General features: G+C 37.7%; 2 protein-coding genes across 16 annotated transcripts in view; one reads left to right on the forward strand and one right to left on the reverse strand.

Annotated features, from left to right (window-relative positions):
* pargl (poly (ADP-ribose) glycohydrolase, like) lies at positions 1–7896 on the forward strand. 8 transcript variants are annotated; one of them, XM_046860849.1, is made up of 18 exons: positions 1–69; positions 1175–1206; positions 2522–2573; positions 2693–3028; positions 3142–3228; positions 3324–3419; positions 3497–3568; positions 4385–4465; positions 4586–4746; positions 5070–5149; positions 5312–5384; positions 5462–5537; positions 5695–5842; positions 6495–6573; positions 6784–6892; positions 6981–7089; positions 7194–7322; positions 7464–7896. In XM_046860849.1, exons 1-18 carry the CDS (start codon positions 16–18, stop codon positions 7580–7582), a joined length of 1893 nt encoding a protein of 630 aa, XP_046716805.1. In that variant the 5' UTR covers positions 1–15; the 3' UTR covers positions 7583–7896. The 8 variants fall into 8 exon arrangements, with proteins under 8 accessions (XP_046716805.1, XP_046716806.1, XP_046716812.1 ...); XM_046860857.1 differs by lacking the exon at positions 1–69 and adding an exon at positions 785–951 and having other exon boundaries at positions 2539–2573; XM_046860856.1 differs by lacking the exon at positions 2522–2573 and having other exon boundaries at positions 51–69.
* Positions 7884–14740, reverse strand: part of ogdhb (oxoglutarate dehydrogenase b) — a 23309-nt gene continuing 16452 nt past the window's right edge. For all 8 annotated transcript variants that reach the window (XM_046860847.1, XM_046860845.1, XM_046860844.1 and 5 more), the window contains 14 exons: positions 14440–14568; positions 12997–13176; positions 12727–12879; positions 12488–12590; positions 12204–12332; positions 11960–12110; positions 11717–11844; positions 11373–11551; positions 11223–11294; positions 11010–11135; positions 10436–10508; positions 9483–9646; positions 8887–9041; positions 7884–8797 (listed from right to left, as the gene is read on the reverse strand). In XM_046860847.1, coding sequence (XP_046716803.1) covers positions 8677–8797; positions 8887–9041; positions 9483–9646; positions 10436–10508; positions 11010–11135; positions 11223–11294; positions 11373–11551; positions 11717–11844; positions 11960–12110; positions 12204–12332; positions 12488–12590; positions 12727–12879; positions 12997–13176; positions 14440–14568 — 1863 coding nt within the window. In that variant the 3' untranslated portion in view covers positions 7884–8676. The remainder of the gene's footprint in view (positions 8798–8886; positions 9042–9482; positions 9647–10435; positions 10509–11009; positions 11136–11222; positions 11295–11372; positions 11552–11716; positions 11845–11959; positions 12111–12203; positions 12333–12487; positions 12591–12726; positions 12880–12996; positions 13177–14439; positions 14569–14740) is intronic.

Genomic DNA, 14740 nt, shown 5'->3' on the forward strand with positions numbered 1-14740 from the left:
TCCAAAGCAACCTGAATGCAGCAAAGGAACTTTAGACACCTGCTGCTTGGGCATGAATCACTTCTGCAGGTAAACCCAACACTATATGCTATATATAAAAGCTTTTTAAAATTATTCAAAATGATGTGCAACATTTCTGTACAAGTATTATGCCATGTATATAATATTCAGGATTAGGGGACGTTTTGGGAACAAAATTAATGCATGTGGTGAGGGAGGACATGCAGGTTGTTGGGTTGAAAGAGGAAGATGTAGAGAACAGGGGGTTTGGAGACGGATGATCCGCTGTAGCGACCCCTAATGGGAGAAGCCCAATGAAGAGGAAGAAGATCTAATATTATCTCATGTTATATATTATAACTGACATTTTGTATATAATATATGCCTAAACATGTATAAAGTTTTTATACTGGAGAAAGATTATTTAATTGTATATTAATTATATTGTTTATTTCAACCAACTAAAAGCGCGCGTGCAAAGTTCAAAGAAATGTATTTAGTTTGCCGTCGGATTTTTTTAAAACGTAAAACCTGGTGTATAGGCGCATAATAGATCACACCGCCTCAGTGCTCAGGAAAAATATGTTTCAAAGCACCATCAGTTACCTTTTTTTTTTTTTTTTTTTTTAAATATGATGCTTAGCAATGATACATCGAGCTAAGTAACCATTGGTATATGTGAGCTTTTGTTCATTCAAAACCAGTTGTTTGCGTTTGTACACGATAAACACGATAAACAGACTAAAATAATTTACCGTAATTTCATTGTTTTGACTCGTCTTTGTACTGTCACGTGACCAAGCTAGGCTAAGAGTCGTATGTTTTGCAGTGGAAATTCATATATGCGATCCGTGAACTTTTTTATTTCCGCTTTAAAATTAGATTTTTTTTTCACGCTATTCAAATGAATTTAGGATGTAAACGCTGCGTAAAGTGAGAGGAAAATAAGAGGTAAAAAAGACAACACACACACACAAAAATACATTAGCCTTCCTGTTGAGAAGTTAAAAGATTAACATGAAGACATTTATGCGATATTTCGTTGTTTTGTAGCAGTTACAGTCATAACATTTTACTCCGAGGTCAAACCCAGAGTGTGTGTGTGTGTGTGTGTGTGTGTGTGTGTAAAACGAAACTCGCCCTCTTTACTTTCACATTCGTTTCTCCCATGCAGCATTCACTGTGGACGGAGCAGACCGACACACTGTGAGTAAATAAGCTGCCGACTTTATACATGGCATTAGACATGACATAGCCGAATAGTTTCATCTGTTAACATTAAACCAGTCAGTAACACAGCTCTCTAATCCGATTTATTTAGTAGGAAACGTCCTTGTTGTTCGTTAACCATATTTTGTTTACTCACTGTTCGGGCGTTGCATTGTGCAAGAAAACAAGAAAAGTCTCAATTCCTAAGTCTAGCTAAATATTGCCTAAGAGTAATAATCTCTTTAAATGACACCAAAAACTCCTTGCTGTATGTGTTTTGTGCGATGGCAGAAGAATAAGCACTAAATAAAGGTGATCATACATAATTCATTCTCAGTCTCTTTAGGTGAATGCACCCAGAAAATACAAGAAATGTGTATGCTTTATAAAAACAAATAAATACAAAAATATTTAGTGTGACCTCCTCATACACATGAGCAATAACAGAAACCTGGTTCTTATAATCCTTAAAGGAATGGAACCCTAATTAATGTCATTGTTAACACCTGTATTTGTCCTAGTTCACGTCAAAACGACTGCTATTACACCAGGTTTGTGCAAGACATGCTTGAGCATTACATACGCTATGTTACTATTTGCTATTAGACCAACTTTCAGTCACATCATTCAATCAAAATGTTAAAAAATAGACAGTTGTCAAATGAAACTTTTGCATCAGTAAACAAACTGTATACTGGGCAAGAAAACTTTCAAAATCTAATGAGAGGTTACTCAGAGGTTCTTCTTTGAGAGACCAGAAGTTGTTTACCAAGCTCATGGCGCAGTCTCTGGCAGCTTCTTCAGAATGCCAACTTGACCTTTCTACAGTCTGAAGAATCTTGGACACTGCAAATCAAACGTTGAAGAGAGAAACAGTTGATTAAACACTGACAGTCATGGACTGATCTTCACAGAGTCCAGACCTGAATATTATAGGGGCACCTGGACAGAGAAAAAAACAAGACAACCGAAATGTAAAGAAGAACTTTGGGAAGTGCTGAAAGAAGCCTGGTGTAATATACCAGAAGATTACTTCAGAAAACTTTAGGACTATCTCCCTAAAAGATGTCAAGATGTGCTTAGTGCAAAGGGAGGTCACACTAAATACAGACTTTTGCCTGAACCCCTTTGTTGTGAAAATGGTGTTTTTTTATTCAGTGTACACTTGTATTTTCTGTTTGTATCTTAATGAAGTGACCAAAAAATTAATATGGATGGTAATTTTGTTAACTTAATGCCTGTCGATGGTGTGTTAGCCATAACAATGTGGAAATATTTTATATTTATTCATAAAAAATTCATTCATCTTCAGGTTCTCTGTGCTTTCAGAGTGCATCCCCGGAACCCTGGACCTGAAGAATTTTGTATTTGCATTTTCATTTTAAATTCTAATCAGGATAAATAGTTATACAGCTATTGTCGGAACTGGATGAAAATAGAAATAGATTGGAAATGAATCCACTTTCACCCTGTTTCCCATTAGATGGATAAAATAAATGACAGTTCTCAAGTGAGGGATTGCCTCACACATACAGATGTGGCCAAGGAAAACAAAGCAGATTCAAATCAACAGATTCAACACACAGACGCAGCAGAGGAAAGCAAAGCAGATTGCAGCCAAGAGAACATGGGTGGATTAAACACGAAAAGAAGACATAGTCAGTCCTACAAAACTGAAGCTGATGACCAGAAGCAAAAAACGGGTGCTGAGGCACAATCAAGCGATCCATGGGGTGAAGGAAAGCTGAAGAAGGAACCTGAGTGCCACATGCAGCTGGACAAACTGTTCCCAAACCAAAATCACACAGTGCTTATAGATGTAAGAGACTTAACATTGATATCAAATCATAAAAAAGCAACATGCCAGGCTGTATTTGTTAAGCAGCTTGTGGCATTAAAGTAATAACATCTGTTTGACTCATCTCTCAACAGACAAATGAATTTATGGCTGGAAGAATAGTTCCACATAAGGGACAGCATGTTTGGAATAGCCATTTTGTGAAATTACCCCACAATTATGTAAGTATTTTGTTTCCAACACCTTTGGGAATACATTTTTAGAGGGGATCCTATGCTCTGAAAATGTAATTATGTTGTGATTTTTTTTTCCCCAGCCACTGCAAAATGGCATTGAGTCTCGCTGGGCAGTCACAGAAAAAGCACTTAAAGAGAGAAAGCTTACTAGAGGTGCTTCAGCCAAAGATGTAGAGGTATCGTAATGTATGAACAACATAAATATACAAGGTATGTACAGAGAGTGTCATCTAGGTGTCTTTTGTTATTTCAGATGGCCATTAAAACTTACAATCACAAGCACAAGACTGACTGGAGGTTCAATACTCTTTACAGATTTTATGAGGTCAGTGAAGCAATTTATGTGATGTAGTAGATCAGTAAACAAAGACGATCAGAGGACCACAGCTTACCAGATATATTTTGGGTGTTGCACATGCCGGCTCACACCTAGGGGTCATTTAGTATAGCCAGTTGACCTACTTGAGAGGGAGAGAATCAAACCACAAACCAGTTGAAGTGGCCACACTCCCTCTGCAATGCACTGAAGAACATAAGCAGCATCTGTAAAATATTTGGTGTCACAACAAGATTGGTTCAATGTTGGTTCCCATCTACTTTGACACCACTTCCACAGATTCTGCCGCTTTCTAAAGATACATGTTATCATAATCATATCATCTTTCATTGTTCAGCTGTATAGCAGAAGTGGTCATATAGGTTTTCGAGAGTTAGGAAAAGTATGCAGATGAGTTTGTGAATAATGGGACATGTGTAGGTGCTTTATTCACACCAAGTATAAAAATGGCCTACTGTATACCTACCAATTGGAACAACAAAGTAGCTTTGTCAAACACAGTGATCAGTGACCAAAAAATAAATAAATAAATAAATAAATAAATAAATAAATAAATAAATAAATAAATAATGCTACTCTGCCTGATAAACACAATTGTGTCCATGTCACTGCTGACTGAAAATTGTTCATTATACAGATTTCACCCGTCTCTGCTGTGGTCCTTTAGTGGTCCCTGGCCATTATATAGAATCGAGAGGGAGTGAATTTGTGAATAGCATCAGCTGGGCTACACTATAACTTTAAAGTAACCTAGTGATATATTCTACACAATAGTGATTGGTTGTTTATGAATTTGTTTACTAGAGTGGATCAAGGAGCTATTTTTCCTCTGTGATCTCAAAAATAGCCCAGCTGGCATTAACACTGCCTTCCCTTGTTCAAACGGTAAGCATCTCTTTAGCATTCCATGTATTAAGTCTTTAAAGGTTTTCCATTTTCATACAAATATTGTAAATTGTTTTCACCATTTCATTATTTTGGGGGATTCATTTGTTTCTGTTTCAGAAAATCCCTATGCTGAGACAGAACCAATCCCATGCCATAACGATGTCCCAGGAACAGATCGCCTGCCTGCTGGCCAATGCATTTTTTTGCACCTTTCCCCACAGGAACACAACGCAGCCGGGTAGTGAATACAGCAATTTCCCCACCATCAACTTCAGCAGGTGTCACAGATTACTTTTCTTCACTTTCTTTTGTACTACATGCTTCTTTGTGTAGATGCACTTTATTTGAAAAGGTGCTTATCAACGTAGGCAGGCTGCCCTTTCAGATTTTTCCAAACAATACATTTGTTGCTGAAGTGCACTGCAGCTTTTATTTCTAAATATTTTTTACCTCAGTTTTCTTTCCATTTTAGTCATTTGTCAGGTTTAGCTATAACGTGACCATCGGGGAGGGTGAATGCTTGAATGTGCTTCCCTGAGACACATGAAGCCACTAAAGACACAAGTCTAAATCATGCATTCTGCTTCTGTTCTTTGCACAGCCTTTTGTCTAATGCATCTCCACGGACGCTTCAGAAGCTGAAAGCCATTTTTTACTACTTCAACACTGTAACTGAAGAGGGTAAGGCGCATCAGTATATTGCCATTAAAACAGTGTCTTGCTTTAATTGTTTGATCATGAGCAGATGTGAAGCTTATTAAAGTTTTAACACTCTCTCCCAACTCATTCTGACAAATAAATAACACTGTTAGTGCATTTACATTGTTCTGTGTTGTGGAACAGCCACCAAACCAAAAGGACTGGTCACCTTCGAAAGAATTTGCCTTTCACAATCTGAATTCCCAAATTGGAGCAAGTAAGTGAACTTCATTTGTTTTTTAAAGTAAATGCAATCATACAGAGCAAGTTCTTATTAATTCAATTGAACTTTAGGCAGAAAGAAAATATGACGAACCTCCATGTGTATTTGAACGGCTTTATTGAAAAAGAGGGTCAAGGAATGCTGCAGGTTAGTCTTTTAAACTCAACACTAAGGTTGGTTGTTGCAGATTACTGGTCATTTTTGGGATCATTATTTTATTTTTTAAGAGCTTTGTGTTGAGATGTGCTTAGTTAAGTTTAACCAGTAGAAACATCATGATCATTTTCCTGTTCACTCTGAAAAGGTGGATTTTGCTTCCAACATGATCGGTGGAGGAGTGCTCAATCAAGGATTGGTGCAGGAAGAGATTCGCTTCATACAGTGCCCTGAACTGATCGTAGCCAGACTCTTTACTGAAAAACTAGGAGACAATGAATGCTTAAAGATCACAGGTAAGGCTTGTCTAGGTTTTCTGAGATGTTCAGCCATCTTAAGTAATAGGGCTTGTGTGGCATTATCAAATACTAGCAGCAAAAACCAAAGGCTCTGAATATTCACTAAAATGTAAATTTAATAACACATGAACAATGTAAAAAAAACAAATGAACAGATACAAGTCATTTTTGTTTTTAGCATGTATATAACAAATCTTCTTATTGGATGGCAACATGGCCCTGGAATACAAGCAAATGCCAAACAGGAATATTTAGAAAAAAACAACAACTAGTAATGCTGTTCAACTAAAAAGGCAGAAATATGTTGAAGTTAATAAGTATCAGCTGAATCAAGTGAGAAAATGTACCAGAAGGAATATCAGCAAATAAAAAGTAAAGGAAGTCTTAATATTAGCAACAACACATGGGTTTAAAGGAGCACAATTCAATAATCAGTGAGCTGAACATTTACTGCTGGTACAGTGTACACTGTAGTGATTTCGGACCCTAAAATCGAGCCCTTGCATGCTGTCAGAATGAAAGAATTACTGGCACTTTTCTATAACTCCACAACAAACAACTGAATTTCCACCCAGTGCTAAAAAAAAAAAAAAAAAAAAAATAATAATAATTTAAATGCACTTAATACAAAAAGAAATTGTTTCTTCAGGTGCCCAGGTATACAGCAATACCACCGGCTACAGCGATAGCTTTCAGTGTAACAGCCCCCATACAGACAGCACCCAAAGGTAAATACCAAAACAAGAAAATGCAAACAAGCTCGACTGAAGTAATCTAGAAATCTGGGACTTACAATTTGACATGATGAATAATGCTGAAGATTATCTTATTTATTAATGAATTTATTTTGATAATGTAATAATTAATTATCCATTATGCCTTAGTTTCAGTGATGAAGCATTGTAAGTGGAGGTTTTATCTCTATCTCTTTGTTGTAGAGATGAATGGAAACGGCGTTACTGTCAGATTGTTGCCATTGATGCTATAAAATTTGATGACCCAAGACAGCAGTACAGTGAGAAAAACATAAAACGAGAGCTGCTCAAGGTCTCTCTACAGCCGTCATGCACAACTTTGTACTTTATACTGTTCCTTATATTGTGCTGGGCTGAATTTCCATCGTTTGTGTTTAAAGGCGTACGTCGGTTTCAAAGGAGATCCTCAAATTCCTACTGATTACACTCCTGCAATTGCAACTGGTAACTGGGGATGTGGAGCTTTTAAAGGTGATCCAATGCTTAAAGGTAAGTCACAATACCAGCCTCAAACATCATGTTTTGCTGTATATAATAGACATTAGCATATCTGAAAACATTTTTGGAACTAAACACTCACTGGCCTGTAAAAGCTCTTATCCAGATGATGGCTGCAGCTGTGGCTCACCGAGACTTGGCCTACTTCACCTTCGGCAATAAGAAGCAGGCAGAGGATCTGAAGAGAACGTACAAGCTACTGAAGAGTCACAAGGTGACTGTGGGTGAGTAGCACATGAGTTTTAATCTATTCTCAATCTATTTCAAACAGTAGTGAAACAGGGTAGGACATATATCCTAAATGAACATAATGCTAACAAAATGTTGATAGTATAATCTTAATAAAAGTTTCCATCCTTCCACAGGCAAGTTATACAACCTGCTGCTGGACTACTGTAAGCATCATCATCATCATCATCATCATGTGAAGAGTGTGTCTGACTACATCAGTGAGAAAATGGGTGTTCACCCAAGCCAGCTGTGAAAACCATCAGTTCTTAGGAAGCAATATATTAAATCAATACTGTCTTTCTCCTAATGAAAAAAAAATGTTATACCAAACTTGGTTTCAGGGTTTACATTTAACCGCAGTTTAAACTTACCGGTAAATATTTTTTTTCTTTGGTGTGAAGCACTGTATATGTTTTAAGGGGGTTTTCAAATAATCAGAGTAGATAAATCTTTTAATAAGTAATGCAGTGTTTTTTCTTTTTGTACATCTAATTAAAAATGTGTTTAATTGCAACACTGTGTACATATAATCCGGGAAACAAAATAAAAGAAAATCAACAAAACCAATATACTTTTATTGAATGAGGTATTTTTATTGTCCAATGTGCAATATAAGAAAATAAACAAAATTCCCTTGCACTAGTTTGGTCTGTTTGGCATCCTGCTGACAATAAAATAATACTTTATATTTTGACCTCGGTAGCATCCTGAGTTTTTTGCATAGAGGTCTGATAAAAATTGATGAGGATATAAATAACAGAAGATACACATACACAGGACAATTAAAACAGGATCTTGTGTACAATCAATTAATCAGTGAAATTTAATAACTAAAACAGGCAAGCACAGAACATTCTATTCCATTCCATTTGTTTAAAAACAATATACACACATTCAAATTAATGAAAACGTCCATTTGTTTCCACTTGCTCATTAAACTTTTACTGGCCTTATCCACCTGGTTAAACACACACAATTGGACATGAATTTGTGTCACAATCCTTTTGCATTTTTGCGTGCATTTGGATACATAAATAGTGTAAACAAAATAAGAAAATAAAAAGGCTAAAATGTCTTTATTGATTCATGCATCTCGTCAGCAGTAAAAGCAGCAATATTTATAATATGCAACCAGTCTCTCCGTTCTCCTAGAATACCAGCAACAATGTTCCCAGTTTCAATGTAACCAGTGTTTTGAACTTAATAAAATAAAACAATTATTGCACCAAAGTGTAACCTGACTTACCATCTCTTATGCTCCATTTCTACTGTAGCAATACAGAGAGGTGCCAGTGTAATGACTGGAAAATGGTTTCGGTATATAACTGTGGTGGGGTTGACTGGTATTTAGGACTGGTCACGAAAGGCATCCAGGCTGAAGGCAGTATTTAGAAAACGATCCAGCTCAAGTAGGTGGGCTTTCTTGTTCCCAGTGGCTGGGGCAGCAGCAGACTCACGGCCAGCGTACCTGAGGATAAGATTAACACAACATAAAGCCTGCTGTGAACAGGACACATGGAAAAAAAAGAGACTTCTGAGAGGTGGAGAAAAGCTTACCAGACAGAACGTGCCCGGGCGATGGTGGTGTGGATGCGTGGCCTGATGTAATCATAGTAACCCTGGTTCTTGTGCTCCTCTTGGCACCACACCAGATCAGCCTCTGGATACTTATCAATCTCTGCTTTTACCAAGTCAAATGGGAACGGCGAGAGCTGCAAAAACATTAAAAGTTAGCTAAATTGTGAAACTGTAATGCTTTAGAATAGAAATATACAATTTGTGACAACAGTGTGGGGAACGTTCCCTGACCATAGGAGTGTGATTGTCAGGTGTCCACAAACTTTTGGCTAAAGTGTGTACTTGTCTAGTAGAATAATACATACGTTTCTGCACTAAAATGCCACTCATTCAGTATAATATTGCATAATACATTAACACAGCATTAAAACGTAACACTCATTATCATACCAACACCTTCCTATATGTTAATATTGTACGTACTACAAGCAAGTTTTATTTTTCAAATCTGCAGCAGTGTTTTGTAAATGTAAATCTAGCTAAAATCAGCAGTGATCAATGATCTAAAGAACATTATGATCACAGAATTTCAGCTTCTTGCATGGTCATGTTCAGCATGTGTCTGTGCATAGCACCTGTTCAATGCGTGCAATGGCCACCGTAGCCTCCATTTCTTTGTTCTTGCGCTGTTTGGTCAGGTCATAGTACACCTTTCCAGTGCAGAAGATTATGCGCTTCACTCCAGCTGGATTCTGGGATGCTAAGCCCTCCTCTGGGATCAAACGCTTGAAGTGTGTACCTACACATCCAAACAACACAAACCTTTTCATAAAGGTAAAAAAAAAAAAAAAAAAGACAAAAGTTTGTGGACACCTGACCATAAGATTCGTATGGGCTTTTCGAACGTCTCATTTTACATTTAGTCCTTTTTGTTGTTCTAATAATCTTCTGAGAATTCATTCGACTTATTGTGTGCTTGTGAAGATTTGTGAACCACATCTCGCTTTGTGTACAGGGGCATTGTCATGATGCAACAGGTTTGGGTCTCCTAGTTCAGGTGAATGGAAAATGTTATGCTACCACACATGAAGACATCGAGTTGTGAGCCTCCTACAGTTTGGGGGAAAAACTACATATAGCTGAAAAACGTCAGGTGCCCTAATACATTTGTACATATAGTGTACGTTAAAGTGCAGTGACCAGTAGTTTGGTCTGTGTGTTCGTTTGAAGTACTTCACTCAGAAACAAAGGAAAAATCTATAAAACTACATTAATTAGATGTAAAATGGTAAAATCAAGGCTCAGAGCCTAATTCTCCAATCCCAAATAACTTAAAGTCTCCAATACACTCATTCGCTATAAATGTCTTTGAAGGCAGAAACACACAGGAAACCGGCACACAGAAAGCGGATCAATCTTTCTGTCAGAAACGAATGTGCACAATCCAGTCTCATTACAACCCCACTGTGTCGAATAACAATCATTAATTCATTGTTGTTTTATATTGAAATGGTACTGCCCTAAATTTGATACAAGAAAAAAACGTTTCAGTGGCAAAAAAAAATTTTAATGTACTAAAAGCACTCACCTTGGAGCATGTCATCGAATGTGGACTTGGCTTCTGGGTGGCGTAACAAGGATTTGGGCGTGAAAATAATGAGCTGTAGATACAAATAAAAAGAGTTACACATTTTCCATTTTACTGCAAGTTCAGAAGAGATACATTTTTTGTTGTTTTTATAAATAAATCACTTTATTTGCATAATAAAAATGTCCTGAGTAAAGTGACACGAAATGTAACAAAATATGATACATTTTTCGAAATAATGGGAAATCAAGTCCAGAACAGATCACCTCAACAGCCTTGCAGCATTTTTGTAAGAAAGAAATAATATCCTGAAGTCTAAATAGTATCAAGCCAGAATCTTTCAACAAGGTAAGGGTCTCAGGTTTATATATTACCATTTCTTGTTGTCCAGAGACATTTCTTTGGGTTTAATAAAATTAAATTAAATGAAACTCTTAAGAATTTCAAAAAGTCTAAAAGGAAATTGGGTTAATTGGTTTTTGTAGTAGCTGGTAGAATTTACATGAACTCCAAGAATCCAAGTAAACTTTAGGTATTAAATAGTGGAGTGTAAATGTGTGATTTTAGCTCTCACAGGTTTGCGAAAGGTTTGAAGGATCTGCCTCCTTAGCACATGAAAGTAGTTGGCTGGAGTGGAGCAGTTCACTACAATCCAGTTACAGTCATACAGGTTCTGAACCTCAAAGTTTGCTGTGATTTTCTGAAATGAATAAAAATAGCAGCAGTCACACAAGTATCTATTACTTGACATTTGCACCAACTGAAAAGTATGTTGTGTTAGACCTACAGGGAAAACATCAGGGTCATCGTTGCACATCTGAAGAAAACGCTCCGGACGTGCAGAGGAGTGTTCGGGACCCTAAGTACATCCGCTGTGTGTTATGACGAGTTAAGATTTCAAATAAATAAATAGAATATTAGGAGAACTGGAACAAACCATTCCCTCCATGCCATGGGGAAGCAGCAGAACAATGCCATTTTGGCGCACCCACTTGGCCTGGCCAGCACATATGAACTGGTCGATGATGCACTGCGCTGTGTTGTGGAAGTCTCCGAATTGTGCCTCCCAGAGCACCAGTGCATTAGGGCTTGCCATCGCAAAGCCCAGCTCAAAGCCTAGATGAAGATACGGTTAACAATCACACATTATAGGTAGAAGTTGTGTCTAAAAATCCATCCCAATATCCAACTGTTATCTGTTTACCTATGCATGTCATGTGAACCAATAATGTCAGACTGCATTCAGTGTTAGAAAAAAATTCTGTGATCTAAAACATTTACCTAATACCCCATACTCAGAGAGTGAACTATTGCACACAGTGTAAGGAGCCTGGTTTGGGTCGATGTAATTCATAGGGATACAGGTTCTCTTGTCTACCTTCTGATCGTGCAGAACATGGTGGCGGTGGCTGTGGTCAGGACAAAACAAGTCCATTAGAGAACCTTCTAACAATCTGACAAATTTCCAGTCATGTCAGAGGTAAACAATCAACACTGCAATAGGAGCACTGATGTGAGAAGAACCTGAAGGTGCCTCTCTCCACGTCTTGCCCGCTAAGCCGAACATGGATGCCCTCCTTCAGCAGGGAGCCAAACGCCATGTACTCGCCCAGGGCCCAATCCACTGTCCGATTCTCTACCATCGCCTCTCTGCTCCTCAGGATGCGGCTCAGACCTTGTAGGTAGAGAAAAATAGATTTGAGAAGTTGTTAAAGTTTGTAGAGTGAAAGTGATAATGAATTATACTATATATAAAAATTAAACACACCTCCATGGATGGTGAAACCATCAACAGGCACAGTAGAGGCCACCTTTCCAATGTGTACAAGCTGCTCTTCCTTTAGACCAGTGGAGGGACAGCTCATGCTCTTCGGCTGGCCATCCAGCATGAAGAAATCTGCACACCCAGTCATTCCCAAGTCAATAAGACTACAACTAGGATGCATTTCTTTTTATCACTAGTACAGAAGTAGAATATGTGAAACACCTCTACGAGAAGGTTATGAGCAACTCTATAGTAGAAATAAAGAACACACTGTCACAGACACATACCAGGCCAAGGAGAGTCAAGCCAGTGCTTAATGTGGAGGATCTTCTTGTCTTTGGAGCGAGCGTAAGCCTCCTCGCAGATCTTGTCATAACTGGCAACCTCTTCCTAATGGTGCACAGAAAAAAAACATTCATTTTATAATTTTATAATTCCAAAAACGATCTACTATTCTTTTAATGAGTGTTATGTCTACATGTGCTAAATTGTGATTTCATTGTAGACAGACATCATGCCATCTGACCTCATACTCCTGGCTGGTGACAACTCCCTCTGATATGAGCTTTTCAGCATATTTCTGCAACACAGGCTTCTGCGTTTTAATCTGTTTATACATCAGAGGCTGAGTGAACATTGGCTCATCCATCTCGTTGTGCCCGTTCCTCCGGTAACATACCTACAAGTCCATCCATATATTAAAATAGAAAGAGAAACTGAACCAAACACATAAGATGTAAATGGTACTACGAGGTAATGCTTTTCAGTAGGAAAGAACAAGGAGACAGCAGTTTACCAAGTCCACTACCACGTCTTTATGGAATGTCGCCCTCCACTCGGCAGCAACATTGCACACATACATCACAGCCTCTGGGTCATCAGCATTGACGTGGAAGATGGGGGCATTAACCACCCGAGCCACGTCAGTGGGATAGGGGGAAGAGCGAGCCATTCGTGGGTCAGTGGTGAAGCCGATCTAATAAGGCAACACAAGGTCATATATAAAGTCATCCGTAAATAGCCTGTTTTCATGGGACCATTTCATATATTTGGGTAGTATCCGGTAAAGATTTTAAGCACATGGATTTCACTTAATGGCAGTGGTGGACAAAATACACAAAGCATGTACTTGAGTGAAAGTAGAGATACAGTAGGTAAACTATTACTCCAGTAAAAGTGCCCCCCTTTTAAACCTTCACTTGAGCAAAAGTATTTGCCTTAAAATGCACTTAAAAATTCAAGTACTATGATTTATTATGGCAAAAATGTCTTATTATCATTTTATTCACAAGACTCTTTGCTTAATAAACTCAGTTAATGTAAAAATACTTTAATGTTACTCTAAGCACAACAATCTATTAATAGAATGATATTAATGAGTCAAACACTGATTGATATCTAATAAATGATAATGAGCACAAAACCTCCTTTTCAACGACTTCAAAAAATCATACAAATAAGGGCACGGGTGCTGTTGCAAGTTAGAGTCAGAAGTTTCTTCCATTATTTATTCCTTTAAAAATCTTCTGCTTGCTGTTGAACTGATGTATGTTTGTGCTAAGTAGATACCATCAAGCGCCAATCAAAACAAGTTCAAAACAGAGCGCAAACTCTACCCTGATTGGTGGCTTGCTGGGTGCTTGACCGGTTACGTTTTTATCCACTAAAAAATAAGAAGAATGTTTGATTTCACAAATGTAGTTAAATGTAAGTAAATAAAATGTAGAGTAAAATGTAAAATACTTGACTTTTAAATGTAATAAAGTTAAAGTAAAGGACAAGAAGAAAATATTTCAGCAAGGTACTTATACATGAAGAAGCTACATATGTACAGTAATGAATTACATTTACTTGATTACTGTCCAACACTGGTAATTTTATTCAGTCATGTCTCCATTAATGTTTATATGCCCACAAAGTGTTTGTATTGTATAATACTAAATGCCAAGAACTTCCACTCCAAACCATGTAAATCATATAGTAATGGATCTTGCTTTGTGCACAGGTGCATTGTCATATTGTAACAGGTCTGGATCTCCCATTTTATTTATAAAAAATTTTATGCTACTGCATCCAAAGACATCCTATACAATTGTATGCCTCAAACTTTGTGTTAACAGATTGAGGAACAACCACATATGGCTGGAAACATCAGGTGTCTTTTCTCCATATAGTGTAGCTGAAGGTTTGCTGTAGCTGACTTAAGCAGGTTCATCTGAAATCAGGGGATAGTACACACCTGGTTGTTGACTACCACATGTACTGTCCCATGAGTGGTGTAGGAGGGTAGATCACTCAGGTGAAAGGTCTCATACACAATGCCCTGCCCAGCAAATGCAGCATCTCCATGCAGCAGGATAGACATCACCTGTGAGGAAGGTGGCAGGTGTTTTCACATTAATGTTGCACAATTGTACACAGCAACACTGTAGTCTGCTATAATGAAGCAGGTAAAAACATTCAAGATGTCTATGTTGCAACCCCTGTTCTCATAAAAGTTAAAAGCTGGCCAGGTAAGATTCTACAGAATGAAAGTATGT

This window comes from Silurus meridionalis, chromosome 11 (assembly GCF_014805685.1).
Source record: "Silurus meridionalis isolate SWU-2019-XX chromosome 11, ASM1480568v1, whole genome shotgun sequence".
Classification (NCBI taxonomy): Eukaryota; Metazoa; Chordata; class Actinopteri; order Siluriformes; family Siluridae; genus Silurus; species Silurus meridionalis.

Bases quoted from the DNA above. Each gene is read 5' to 3' on its own strand.
- pargl (XM_046860849.1), top strand. From the start codon at position 16: ATGCAGCAAAGGAACTTTAGACACCTGCTGCTTGGGCATGAATCACTT. The intron at 3,569-4,384 runs GTCAGTGAAGCA...TTTGTTTACTAG, and splicing joins CTCTTTACAGATTTTATGAG to AGTGGATCAAGGAGCTATTT. The intron at 6,893-6,980 runs GTCTCTCTACAG...TTGTGTTTAAAG, and splicing joins TAAAACGAGAGCTGCTCAAG to GCGTACGTCGGTTTCAAAGG.